The 13036-nt window shown below is 35.4% G+C and overlaps 1 protein-coding gene across 2 annotated transcripts in view; it reads left to right on the top strand.

The window, feature by feature from the left end:
- The window catches only part of LOC123526343 (neprilysin-1-like), a 108120-nt gene that overhangs the window by 58400 nt on the left and 36684 nt on the right, over positions 1-13036 (top strand). For both annotated transcript variants that reach the window (XM_053522921.1, XM_053522922.1), the window contains 3 exons: positions 1082-1135; positions 1785-1946; positions 7806-7889. In XM_053522921.1, coding sequence (XP_053378896.1) covers positions 1082-1135; positions 1785-1946; positions 7806-7889 — 300 coding nt within the window. The remainder of the gene's footprint in view (positions 1-1081; positions 1136-1784; positions 1947-7805; positions 7890-13036) is intronic.

Genomic DNA, 13036 nt, shown 5'->3' with positions numbered 1-13036 from the left:
GAGACATATTGATTTACTCTCATAACAAAAGTTATATTTTGAAGAACGTGACTAAATTTCCTACCAGGAAAAGATATGAAATTTAAACATAGCCTAGCATATGACAGCTGACAATAATGATAAATATCCTGCAATTACAACACTAAGGAAAATAAGAAGTTTCAGTTTCTTGAACTGTTCCAGATAACCAGAAAGTGATTGTGATTGAAATCTAAGTAGTTTGAGGATACATCTACGTTTTAAAATGATAGACTATATTTTAGATTTACAGCAAAAATTGTTTCAATATTATTCCTTATTATTCATAAATTTATTTTGGTTTAGAGATTATTTTGATCATGTGATTCTCTACAGTGATTTAGATGATTAGGCAGTTGTGGGAGACATGCGCTTTTCTCAAAAGCAGCTAGTTTTGATAAAATGTTAGTTAATACAAAAACTTTATTTACATATCATATTGGGGGCCATCTTTTGCATATGATCTATATGAAACCTGGTAAAAACATTGATCTTTATAAAATCTAGTTTCAAAACTAGGTCACTAGGCCAGATCATATAAAAACCTTGTAAACCTTCTATAACTTCTCTACATGAAACATGGTCAGAATGGTTATCCCTATGAAATCTAGTGGGACATTTGGGGTTAAAAATTGGGTTACCAGATCAAACCACAGAAAACATATTTTAAGCACTCCAGAGGCTATATTTTCTACCTGATATATATGACTCCTTGTTGGAATATTTGTCTTAAAAATGTGGGTCTAACCCAAAAATGAGTGAACTGTGTCACTAGGTCTGATCAAAGAAAAACTTTTTATATAGTCAGTAGGTCATATTTTCTAAATGATCTATATGAAACGTAGTAACAGTGTTTTATTTATAAACTCCAGGTCCATGACTGTGGGGTCAATGCCAGTGTCATTAGGTTTAAAAAAACCAGGGATTATTATTTTTATCATTAGGTCAAATCTTAAAAAAAAGCCTTGTTCACACTCTAGAGGTCACATTTTCTCTTTCATTTATTTATGAAACATTTCCAGAATGAGACATAATATTATCATGGAGTACATTTTATTTTCAGGAAACAGTATACCGAGTACAGAGGTTTGTCTCACTGGCAACTGTATACAAACAGGTAATTTTAATGATCTCTGTAAAGTGTTCGAAATTTCTGTCTTTAAAATTGAAGTGAAATGTTTCTAAGGAATGAATTGCAGTTCTAGCATTTTCATTTTTGTTCACAATACATGACCATCTGGAATTATGAATAGTTAAAATGATGCACAGGAAATTTTTTTTTTTGTTCCATCACAGTCCACACTTTCCAGGAACAAAATGTCCAGCAAAATAAGATGAGCCGCACCATGAGAAAACCAACATAGTGGCTTTGTGACCAGCATGGATCCAGACCAGCCTGCGCATCCGCGCAGTCTGGTCAGGATCCATGCTGTTTGCTTTTAAAGCCTGTTGCAATTAGAGAAACCATTGGTGTCGTATGGAGACCTACACAGTCAGTCAGTTAAGGTGGTGTTTGCTGTGCTCTGTGCTTCTGGGTAATCTACCCGTTACCTTTTAATTTTGTTAATGATCCACCTGGACAGACACAATGGTACTGAATATATTTCTGTTACACTTGTGATGGTTTTCTGTGTGCAAAAACTATAACTCAGTTTTGGATATTTTTCAAATCATCTCAGTTAGTGTAAGGATATAAAATGATACAATATTAATGTTACTGTAGTGAGAAGGTTCTAGAATCAACCAGACTTTTTCTGCATTTATAGCTGCTCAACTTTTGGGCTCAATGGATCCATCTGTAGACCCATGTAACAACTTCTTTCAATATGCCTGTGGAAATTGGAATAAGAAAAACTTCATACCAGAGGATCGCACCAGTTACAACACTTTTGAAAAACTGTATGATGAGCTGCAGCTAACACTCAGAGGTAAGAAACTAGCCCTGTTTCTTCTGTCAGTCTTTGTGCTAGAAATGTTCTGCTTGTAGGTCATTTTAATTGAAAAAAGTGCATGGTCGCCAATTATCAAGATCTATTGTTTTATTGTCCTGTATACAACTGTTCAGATGCTCAGACATCTATTGTCTTAAATATCACAGTTCAGATGCACAGACATCTTTGTCTTAAATATCACAGTTCAGATGCACAGACATCTGTTGTCTTAAATATCACAGTTCAGATGCTCAGACATCTGTTGTCTTAAATATCACAGTTCAGATGCTCAGACATCTGTTGTCTTAAATATCACAGTTCAGATGCTCAGACATCTGTTGTCTTAAATATCACAGTTCAGATGCTCAGACATCTGTTGTCTTAAATATCACAGTTCAGATGCTCAGACATCTGTTGTCTTAAATATCACAGTTCAGATGCACAGACATCTATTGTCTAAAATATCACAGTTCAGATGCACAGACATCTATTGTCTAAAATATCACAGTTCAGATGCACATGGGTTTGACTGGTAGTGTGTTTTGCATATTTCATGGAAATATAAATTCATTGATTTTAATCTTTGAACATAATATGAATGGTAACATACTGCTTCATTGGTACTACATTTCATGCATTGACTCAACAACAAAATCAAATAAAATAAGTCACCCATGAAAATGTATGACTTCCCAATATTCATTCTTAATTTTCATCTTCCTGTAAAACTTTGGAAGCCACAGAACTTTCTGTAATAGCCAGTGTTTTACAGAAACCATGAAATTTATATGAATGACATTTTAGTCAATAGATTCTCATTGATAATACATAAAAGTGAGGTACCATATAAATGTATCTTCATTTTACAGAATCAGATATAATGCAGAGTGTTTCTTCTAATTTTTTTTCAACAATACTGAGACAGTGAATTTAAATGGAGACAATATTAATAGGGTTTTATAACTTCATTCATGTGTATCTCTGAAAATAAAGCTTCTTTAAAGACATGCTATTCCCAAATGTTGCTAAATATATATCATCAGTAGATATTATTTTAAAATTTAGAAAATGATCATCCAGTATATTTAAATTTATGAAATATATAAAGTTTCTGTTTATCTATGTAAAGCTGCAGTCACAATTCAGTGTTGTCTATTTATAGCTTTTTGTTAAAAAAACTTCCAGTTTTTAGCTCTCCTGAGCCAAAGGCCCATGGTGAGCTTTTGTGACCAGTCAATGTCAGTCGTCTGTCGTGTGTCCATCAACATTTTCTTAACAAATCTTCTTGAAAACCACTGGGCAGAATTACACCAAGCTTCACTGGAATGATCCTTGGATGGTCCCCTTTCAAAATTGTTCAAAGAATTTCCTACCATGCAGAACTCTGGTTGCCATGGCAGCCAAAAGGAAATACTTTAAAAATCTTCTTGTTCAAAAAGTGCAAGGCATAGAGCCTTGATATTTGGCATGTGATATCATCTAATGGTCCTCTATGAAGATTGTTCAAATTGTGCACCTGGGATGAAAAGATGTCCGCCCCGGGGGTCCCAATTTTTACTTAGACTTATATAGGGAAGAAAATAGAAATCTTCTTGTCTGAAAGTTCAAGGCCTGGGCCTTTGATATTTGGTATGTAGCATTGCCTAGAGGACCTCTAACAGAGGGTCACTTGTTATATAAGTTATATAGGAAAAAATACTTAAACAATTATCAGTTCATATTTCCTAGACTGTTTAATTATATTTACCTGATGTACCTAAGTGATTACGGGTAACCTTACTGTGACCTTGACCAACTGACCTACTTTCTTGTTTTTTAAGATACAGCCTTGAAATTTGGATGCCATGTACAGTTTTGCAAACCCATCTTAAAACAGACTTTCAGTGACCATGAATGTGACCTACTGACCTTCTTTCTAATATTTTAGCATCTGTTTGCCATTTGAAACATGGCTCATATTACTCAGGTGAGCGACTCGGGGTCATCATGACCCTCTTGTTTTATTGATGTTACATATTCATACTATATTTATACATGTGTAATGTTTTAAACAAATCATGCAGAACTGTATACACACAAGCATGGTAATATTTTTTTTCATAGATATTGCTTAATATTATGTATTGATATTTTGGCATAACATAGAGACCGTACCATAGCTCTTTGCATACTTTGATTTTTCAAACTAAAGTGATTTTTACAAGTGCACCGGTTACGATACAAAAATGTAAACAACGGACTCTGTCTATGAAACTTTGAAATGAATGAATGACAGTCGATCTTAGTCATAATACTGATTGACAGTGAATGCTAATGACTCCATGTGTTGCAGAAAGGTATTTAGTTTGTAACTGTAATTTCCCATCATTGAAATCCTCTCAAACTGGGAAAATAATTACTTATATTTGGCCAAAACACACCGTCTTTGCCGTTCGACAGCTGCAAAAAGGGCAAATATGGAAATTCAGTGTAAGTAATATTTCACTGGTACTACCAGTTAGTAAGTTCATACTCTGAACAACACGTCAGAGAAATTTGGGCAGATTTGACGATTATGACGTTGGCAGCATTAGATTATATTTTTTCTTTACACAAAATTGCCATTAGGTAACAAAGCGAATACGCCAATAATCCGGAGTTCACCGATTATTGTTCCAGTTCACACAATGTAATCCAGCAATTAAACTGCATAGCTATTAGATACTGCTGTTATAGGGAAGTGGTAGAGTGTCTGCCTTAGGTTGTGAGAGGTCCTGGGTTCGAGTCCCAGTTAGAGCTTAACTATTTAGATTCTGCTAAAGCATTGTTTTGCTGTTAATAGACTGTTCCAGATGTTCTAAATTTTTTAGCACACAGTATCTATAATCATTATTTAGCAATCCAGATCAAAGTTGAATGTTAAATCAAATGCACCCAATTAGAAAATATTGACTATGTTATGTCCCTTTGATGTTTATGCTCTCCATGTTCAAGAAGAGTTACATTTCCTTGATCACAAAATTTTCGTTAACATGAAAATATTAAATGCTCATAACTCCACACTTCTGGTTGAAATATTGTCTATATTTCTGTTTTTGAGAAATATATGGACCTTTGTCTTCATTTCAAAGCTTTTTAACTTCAAACCTGTGATTTGAAAAACTTAGGTACTATCTCTACATAACATATCTTTAAAGTTGCTTCTGATTACCGATATGGGTAACTCCTCTAGAAGAATGTAACTTTATTTGGAGGATAGTGCAAGCTACAGAAGATATGAGGATATTTTGATTTTAGTAGCTAAACCCAAAACAAACAGTCATGCCAGAACATGATTATTGTACATTCTAATATGCTTGTCTCTGTTAAAACACTCTTACGCTAGAATGACGTCAAATCAACGTGCGGTGACGTCAACGTTTTTGTTGTGACCAAGAAAGAGCGCTTCTATATTTTATCTACTGATTTAGATGAAGGGCATATTAGAATCGAAATAATTTATAGCACAAGCTGAAATTATTACGCCCGACGTATAACCACCCATCATGCATAAATAGTTTTAAAGCACTCTTTTGCTATAAATTATTTCTTAAATACAGAGACACTTTTCTAAATACAAAGCCCAAGCATAGCTTTTACAATATACAAAGGTCTTCAAATCTACAATAATGATTCCAGTTCTACAAGAGAGTGATTGAAATAAAGAAGCACTCCTTTAGAATATTAAAATTTCCTGTTACTCAGTATTTTTAGCTCACCTGTCACAAAGTGACAAGGTGAGCTTTTGTGATCGCGTGGTGTCCGTCGTCCGTGCGTGCGTGCGTGCGTCCGTGCGTCCGTAAACTTTTGCTTGTGACCACTCTAGAGGTCACATTTTTCATGGGATCTTTATGAAAGTTGGTCAGAATGTTCACCTTGATGATATCTAGGTCAAGTTCGAAACTGGGTCACGTGCCGTTTAAAACTAGGTCAGTAGGTCTAAAAATAGAAAAACCTTGTGACCTCTCTGGAGGCCATAATTTTCAATGGATCTTCATGAAAGTTGGTCAGAATGTTCATCTTGATGATATCTAGGTCAAGTTTGAAACTGGGTCACGTGCGGTCAAAAACTAGGTCAGTAGGTCTAAAAATAGAAAAACCTTGTGACCTCTCTAGAGGCCATATATTTCACAAGATCTTCATGAAAGTTGGTCAGAACGTTCACCTTGATGATATCTAGAACAAGTTCGAAACTGGGTCACGTGCCTTCAAAAACTAGGTCAGTAGGTCAAATAATAGAAAAACCTTGTGACCTCTCTAAAGGCCATATTTTTCATGGGATCTGTATGAAAGTTGGTCTGAATGTTCATCTTGATGATATCTAGGTCAAGTTCGAAACTGGGTCACATACTGTCAAAAACTAGGTCAGTAGGTCTAAAAATAGAAAAACCTTGTGACCTTTCTAGAGGCCATATATTTCATAAGATCTTCATGAAAATTGGTCAGAACGTTCATTTGGTGATATCTAGGTCAAGTTCGAAACTGGGTCACGTGCCTTCAAAAACTAGGTCAGTAGGACAAATAATAGAAAAACCTTGTGACCTCTCTAAAGGCCATATTTTTCATGGGATCTGTGTGAAAGTTGGTCTGAATGTTCATCTTGATGATATGTAGGTCAAGTTCGAAACTGGGTCACGTGCGATCAAAAACTAGGTCAGTAGGTCTAAAAATAGAAAACCCTTGTGACCTCTCTGGAGGCCATATATTTCATGAAATCTTCATGAAAATTTGTCAGAATGTTCACCTTGATGATATCTAAGTCAAGTTTGAAAGTGGGTCACGTGCCATCAAAAACTAGGTCAGTAGGTCAAATAATAGAAAAACCTTGTGACCTAACTAGAGGCCATATTTTCCATGGGATCTGTATGAAAGTTGGTCTGAATGTTCATCTTGATTATATCTAGGTCAAGTTTGAAAGTGGGTCACGTGCCGTCAAAAACTAGGTCAGTAGGTCAAATAATAGAAAAACCTTGTGACCTCTCTAAAGGCCATATTTTTCAATGGATCTTCATGAAAGTTGGTCTGAATGTTCATCTTGATGATATCTAGGTCAAATTCGAAACAGGGTCATGTGCGGTCAAAAACTAGGTCAGTAGGTCTAAAAATAGAAAAACCTTGTGACCTCTCTAGAGGCCATACTTGTGAATGGATCTCCATAAAAATTGGTCAGAATGTTCACCTTGATGATATCTAAGTCAAGTTCGAAAGTGGGTCACGTGCCATCAGAAAGTAGGTCAGTAGGTCAAATAATGAAAAACGTTGTGACCTCTCTAGAGGCCATATTTTTCATGGGATCTGTATGAAAGTTGGTCTGAATGTTTATCTTGATGATATCTAGGTCAAGTTTGAAACTGGGTCAACTGCGGTCTTGAAATAGAAAAACCTTGTGACCTCTCTAGAGGCCATATCCTTGAATGGATCTTCATGAAAATTGGTCAGAATGTTCATCTTGATGATATCATGATATCTAGGTCAAGTTTGAAACTGGGTCATGTGCCTTAAAAAACTAGGTCAATAGGTCAAATAATAGAAAAACCTTGTGACCTCTCTAGAGACCATATTTTTCAATGGATCTTCATGAAAATTGGTCAGAATTTTTATCTTTATAATATCTAGGTCAAGTTCAAAACTGGGTCACATGAGCTCAAAAACTAGGTCACTATGTCAGATAATAGAAAAACCGACGTCATACTCAAAACTGGATCATGTGGGAAGAGGTGAGCGATTCAGGACCATCATGGTCCTCTTGTTATAGGTTCAATTTGCTTGGGTTTTTATAGCTGTTCTAGTGATGTAAGTTAAGTATTCATGTTTTACCATATAATCTGAATGTTTCAGCATTACTGGAAGATTCACCAAAGGACTATGACAGCAATGGTACATTAAAAGCAAAAGTTCTCTACCAGTCTTGTGTTAATGTTTGTAAGTATTTCTCTGCTCATTTAATACTGTTAAAAAAAAAGCTCATATATAATACACAGTCTTGTATAATGCACAATTCCAAATTCAGTCTGAAACCTTGAGAAAAAAAATGGTTTGCATTTAACAGAAGCTTTGTAAGTATCAGCTAAAAATAATCATAATTCCTGTGTGTTTTTTTTTTGTCAGTAACACAAAGAAGGAAGACCAGTGTAGTATAATATATAATTTTGTGATAAACAGTGGTTGACACATCAAATATGACGTTTGATAGCATGAAAGTTGGTGAAAATAAAAGTTAGATACATTTATTGGTAAAGATGCCAGAAAAATGTAGATTTTTTTTTACATTATTGCAAAAGCATTGCAATGGTTTACTACCTTCTGCACAACATTTTTTGTTGTCCCCCCCTCCCCCCCTTCCATGGGTGGTGGGGGCATATAGATTTGGTCTTGTCTGTCCGAAGTTCGTGACGCGCCTAGCTCAAAGAGTATTTGATATAAATTGATGAAACCTTGCATGAGTCTTTATCATGATATGAACTTGCTCACCTCATATTTTTCGTCTGGCTCTGCCCCCTATTTTCAGAGTTATGGCCCCTGAAATAGTCAAAAATGCACATTTTCACCTTGTGACACGCCTAGCTCAAAAAGTATTTGATATAAATTCATGAAACCTAGCTTGTCCTAATCATGATATGAACTTGCGCACCTCCTATTTTTATCCCCCGTCGATGAAATCGGGAGGGGGTATTGAAATGGCGTTGTCCGTCCGTCACGTCCGTGTGTGTGTGTGTATGTCCGTCCACAGCCATATCTCCGTAACTAGCAGGTAGAATTTCATGAAACTTGAAATAAACATGAACCAACATACTGCGATGATGCCCGTCATGTTTTTTTTTTAGATTGGTCAATTTTCCTTAGATTTATTGCCCTTGATTTAATGAAAAATGCCCAAAAATGTCTGTCCGCAGCCATTTCTCAGTAACTATCATGTAGAATTTCATAAAACTTGAAATAAACATGCACCAACATACTGTGATGATGCCCATCAAGTTTTTTTTTATTGGTCAATTTCCCTTAGAGTTATTGCCCTTGATTTAATGAAAAATCCACGTCTGCAGCAATTTCTCAGTAACAAGCTGGTAGAACTTCATGAAACTTGAAATAAATATGAACCAACATACATCGATGATGCCTGTCATAGAGTTATTGCCCTTTAATTGTTTAAAAATCTACAGATTTGTACATAACAAACCAACCAATTGGTAGAATTTCATTAAACGTCTTCCATTTTTTTCCATTAACAGTTATTCATGACATGTGGAGTTGTGTACCCACACCTGGTCACCACCTTGCCTTGGTCACACACCCTCCCCATCCCACCCACACCCCAAAAAAAGATTTTTCATTCTTTTTTATTTTTTTTTCAAACCTTCCATGAATATTTATCAACATTCAAAGTTGTACCATTCCCCCACCTCACTCCTCCACCGTGTCATGCCCACCACCCCAAGCATGCATCAACCCCACCCCCCCCCCCCCCCCCTTTTTTTTTTTTTTTTAATTTTTAATTTTCCATCAATATTTATAGTCAACATATGATGTTTTGTACCCTCACCCAGTCACCCTTGCTGCCCCCCCCCCCTCCACACCATCAAAAAATAGCATTCATTTTCTGTTAAATTGATTTTGACTAGTGAAATTATTTTCCTCTTATTAACATCCTTAACTTTTTGCTGGATATACTGTTTTGCCGTTCCTCACCACAAATCCTTTCGGCGGGGGATACCAATTCATCGAATTTGCTTGTTCATTTTGGTCTGCCCCCTATTTTCAGAGTTATGGCCCCTGAAATAGTCAAAAAATGCACATTTTCACCTTGTGATGCACCTAGTTTAAAAAGTATTTAATATAAATGATTGAAAACTTGCATAAATATTTTTTGGCTGGCTCCACCCCCTGTTTTTAAAGTTATGGCCCCTGAAATAGTAAAAAAATGCACATTTTTACCTAATTATGTGCCTAGCTCAAAAAGTATTTGATGTAAATTTATGAAACCTTGCTTGTGTCTTTATCATGATGTGTCCTTGCACACTTGGCATTCTTCCTGAGAATCTTGGCATTTGTTACAAAGTTATGGCCCTTGAAATAGCCAAAACAGTGGATTTTTCTGTTTGTGATGCTCATAGCTCAAAAAGTATATGGCCAAGAATAATGAATCCTTTTCATAAAATGTGTACTTTAACTGTGGTTAGCCCTCCTTCTTAGCTTGGGGAGAATGCAGATCTACAGATGGTGGGGTTGTGAGTTTGATCCCCTGTCCAGACATAATTGAGCCGCACTATGAGAAAACCAACATAGTGCATTTGCAAGTAGCATGGATCAAGTCTGTTCGCTAACAGCTTTGAAAGCGAACAGCATGGATCCTGACCAGACTGCACCGAAAGCTATGTTGGTTTTCTCATAATGGTACTCAAATGTTCTGCTTCACCTTTGATGAGAGATGTTATGCATGAAGTCATATAATTGTTCTTTGTTGATGAGTCTTGTAGAGAAGTTGACAGTACTTGTAGAGAACAGTTTAGTACTGGTACAGAATCCAGGAACACTAGTTAGGTTTACTGTCTGCTGTTATATATTATCTGAAATACTGTTAAAAATTACTTAATGGAGATACTTCGTCTGCAGATATTGACGGCATTATTTAGCCCTGCAGACCGTAATATGGGGCAGAGCTGAAAATATTAAAACACCTACTTTTTCACTAAAATGTGAATTCATTATAAAGACAATAACTAAAGTCTTGATCTATCATTATACTGATTTTCAAGCAAATATGATATATATTGAACGTTACTTGTTTTCATGTCTATAACAACCCTTCTCTGCGCTTTCTGTTTACATTGCCAGTAATATGGTGCACAAGGATGTAGATTGTGTGCAATGTGTAATATAAGTCATATAAAACAGTTTTTAGCTACTGTCACATACAGTATGTATATTATTGTCTCCCACACGACTGTGGTGGGAGACATATTTATTTACTCCTGTCTGTGTGTGTCAGTCTGTCACAAAATCTTGTCCGCGCTTTAAGTTGAACATTTCTCATTCGATCTTCACCAAACTTGAACAAAATGTGTTTGCCAATACGTCCTCAGCCAAGTTCAATAACTAGCCAAATCAGCCCAGGTTCTTTGGAATAATGGCTCTTGAATTACTGAAAATACTGTTGCCAGTGAAACAGGTCTTGGTGCATGGTTGACTCAGATACATTATGGAGAAGAAATGCCAATCTAGATGATAAGGCAGTTGTGGGAGACATGTGCTTTTTTCAAAAGCAGCTCTAGTTTGAAGTGTTTTTAGTAATTCTAGTAGGGATCAGTAGTAGAGGAGTGATCTCAAGTGATAAAAATATTAGAGTAGTCTAAAATAATGCAACATGGTGTCTTAAATTACACAGTAAAACAACAATAACGTCTTAACATTAGTTCGCATGCTCAGTATTTGCAGATTTAAGATTATTCATCAGATTTTACCCAAACCCATTTGCGCAGTACAATAAAGTGGTATGCATGTTTTTGTTGTAAAGAAAACATATGATTGATGTCATTCCAAATTCTAAAGATGTGCTTATTTTAAAATGAACACTTGCTTAAGATTTCTATGGCCGACCATTCATGTTCTTCGCTGTTTTGTACCTCCCTAAACATGTTTTAAATTATTCAGCAAATTTGCCACAAACGTATATTTAAAATTTTTAAATGTATTTTCAGTTGCGACGTCATTTGCGCCATATTACCAGCCGCACCATATTACCGGCTTTTGTGATAAATGTTATTTGTGTTCAGTTCCCTAAATTTAACATACCAAAGCCGTGGAATAATTTGATAAGTTAGCCATTTGGACTTCATGACGACTATGTTAATATATAGTTGCTGTAAAAGTCTGATATATGTGTTTAGAATAATAAATAATTAGTTGAATGAAAATGGTCAATTTAAATGGTGGGAAAATAAATCTGCCGTGCCAGTTAATTTGAGGCAGATTTCATCCATACTTTGAGATATGACCGAAAAACTCTGCATAACTTCATTTTAAAATCTCAGCCTTGGTTGGGATTTCATTTGCATAACTCAAGGGCATGGTAGATTCATTTTAACTGTAAGTTTATACTTCAAGCCACTTTTTAGAAACAGTTTTAAGAAATTTTGAGATATTTAATTTTTCAAAAAAAAAAAAAAAGATGTGAACAAAGTTGCTTTTAAAGGGATGGGTCTTTCATTTAGGCCAATACGGTAGTTGTTCATCATCGGAGTTAATGAAAGGGAACTCCTTCATTGAGAAAATGGAAATTTCTTGATACAAAGAAGGCTGTGGAGTGTTTTTCCCAATTGTCTTTTAGAGTGCTTCATTTGAATTTGATAGATAAGATAGCATTGTCTCCATGATAGTGCTGACATGGTGACAAATGGCTCCAAGGTTATTGGGTAAGTTGGAATGACTGATGAGAAATTCCAAGAGCCTATTGTATAATTTAAACAGACATATTTCTTTAATGAGCTAATAGGAGAAAATTGTGGTCTCTATTTTATTGAGTTCTTATGAAGTCTAGGTCTAGACTGGTTAAAAAGAATGTAATTGAGAAAAAAAAAATTAATGTGTCTCCACTTCTTGAGTCATGTGGAGAAGTTATTAAGTACTTGCAGAGAACAAGTCAGTACTGGTACAGCAGTTAGAACACTGGTTAGGTTAAATGACTGCAGTTACATATCTGAAATTCTGTTGAAAAATGGCATTAAACTCCCTCAATGTAGATTCAGCTAGCAGAGTCTTATCACTGACTTTGAAATGTCCTACATTATTCAAGTGTATGGAATATGTTAACATTAAAAAAATGTATGAAATATGCATTGTATTTATGTATGAAATTTAAGGCATTTTTCAAAACAAAAAGTAAAAGTAGGTTAAATAGATGTATAGCATCATATTGTTATCATTATACCAGATTATATAGCGCATTTTTCTTGATAAACACGCTTAAAAGCACTTAACATACAGCAAACGCAGCCACACAGGGCACGAAATACATCCTCTACTAGTACAGACACAGAGCAATCTGACCAGAGGTCATGAGTTAGATAAAGCCC

The sequence above is a fragment of the Mercenaria mercenaria genome, chromosome 14, assembly GCF_021730395.1.
Source record: "Mercenaria mercenaria strain notata chromosome 14, MADL_Memer_1, whole genome shotgun sequence".
NCBI classification, from domain to species: Eukaryota; Metazoa; Mollusca; class Bivalvia; order Venerida; family Veneridae; genus Mercenaria; species Mercenaria mercenaria.
This window is presented reverse-complemented; position numbering and strand designations above follow the sequence as displayed.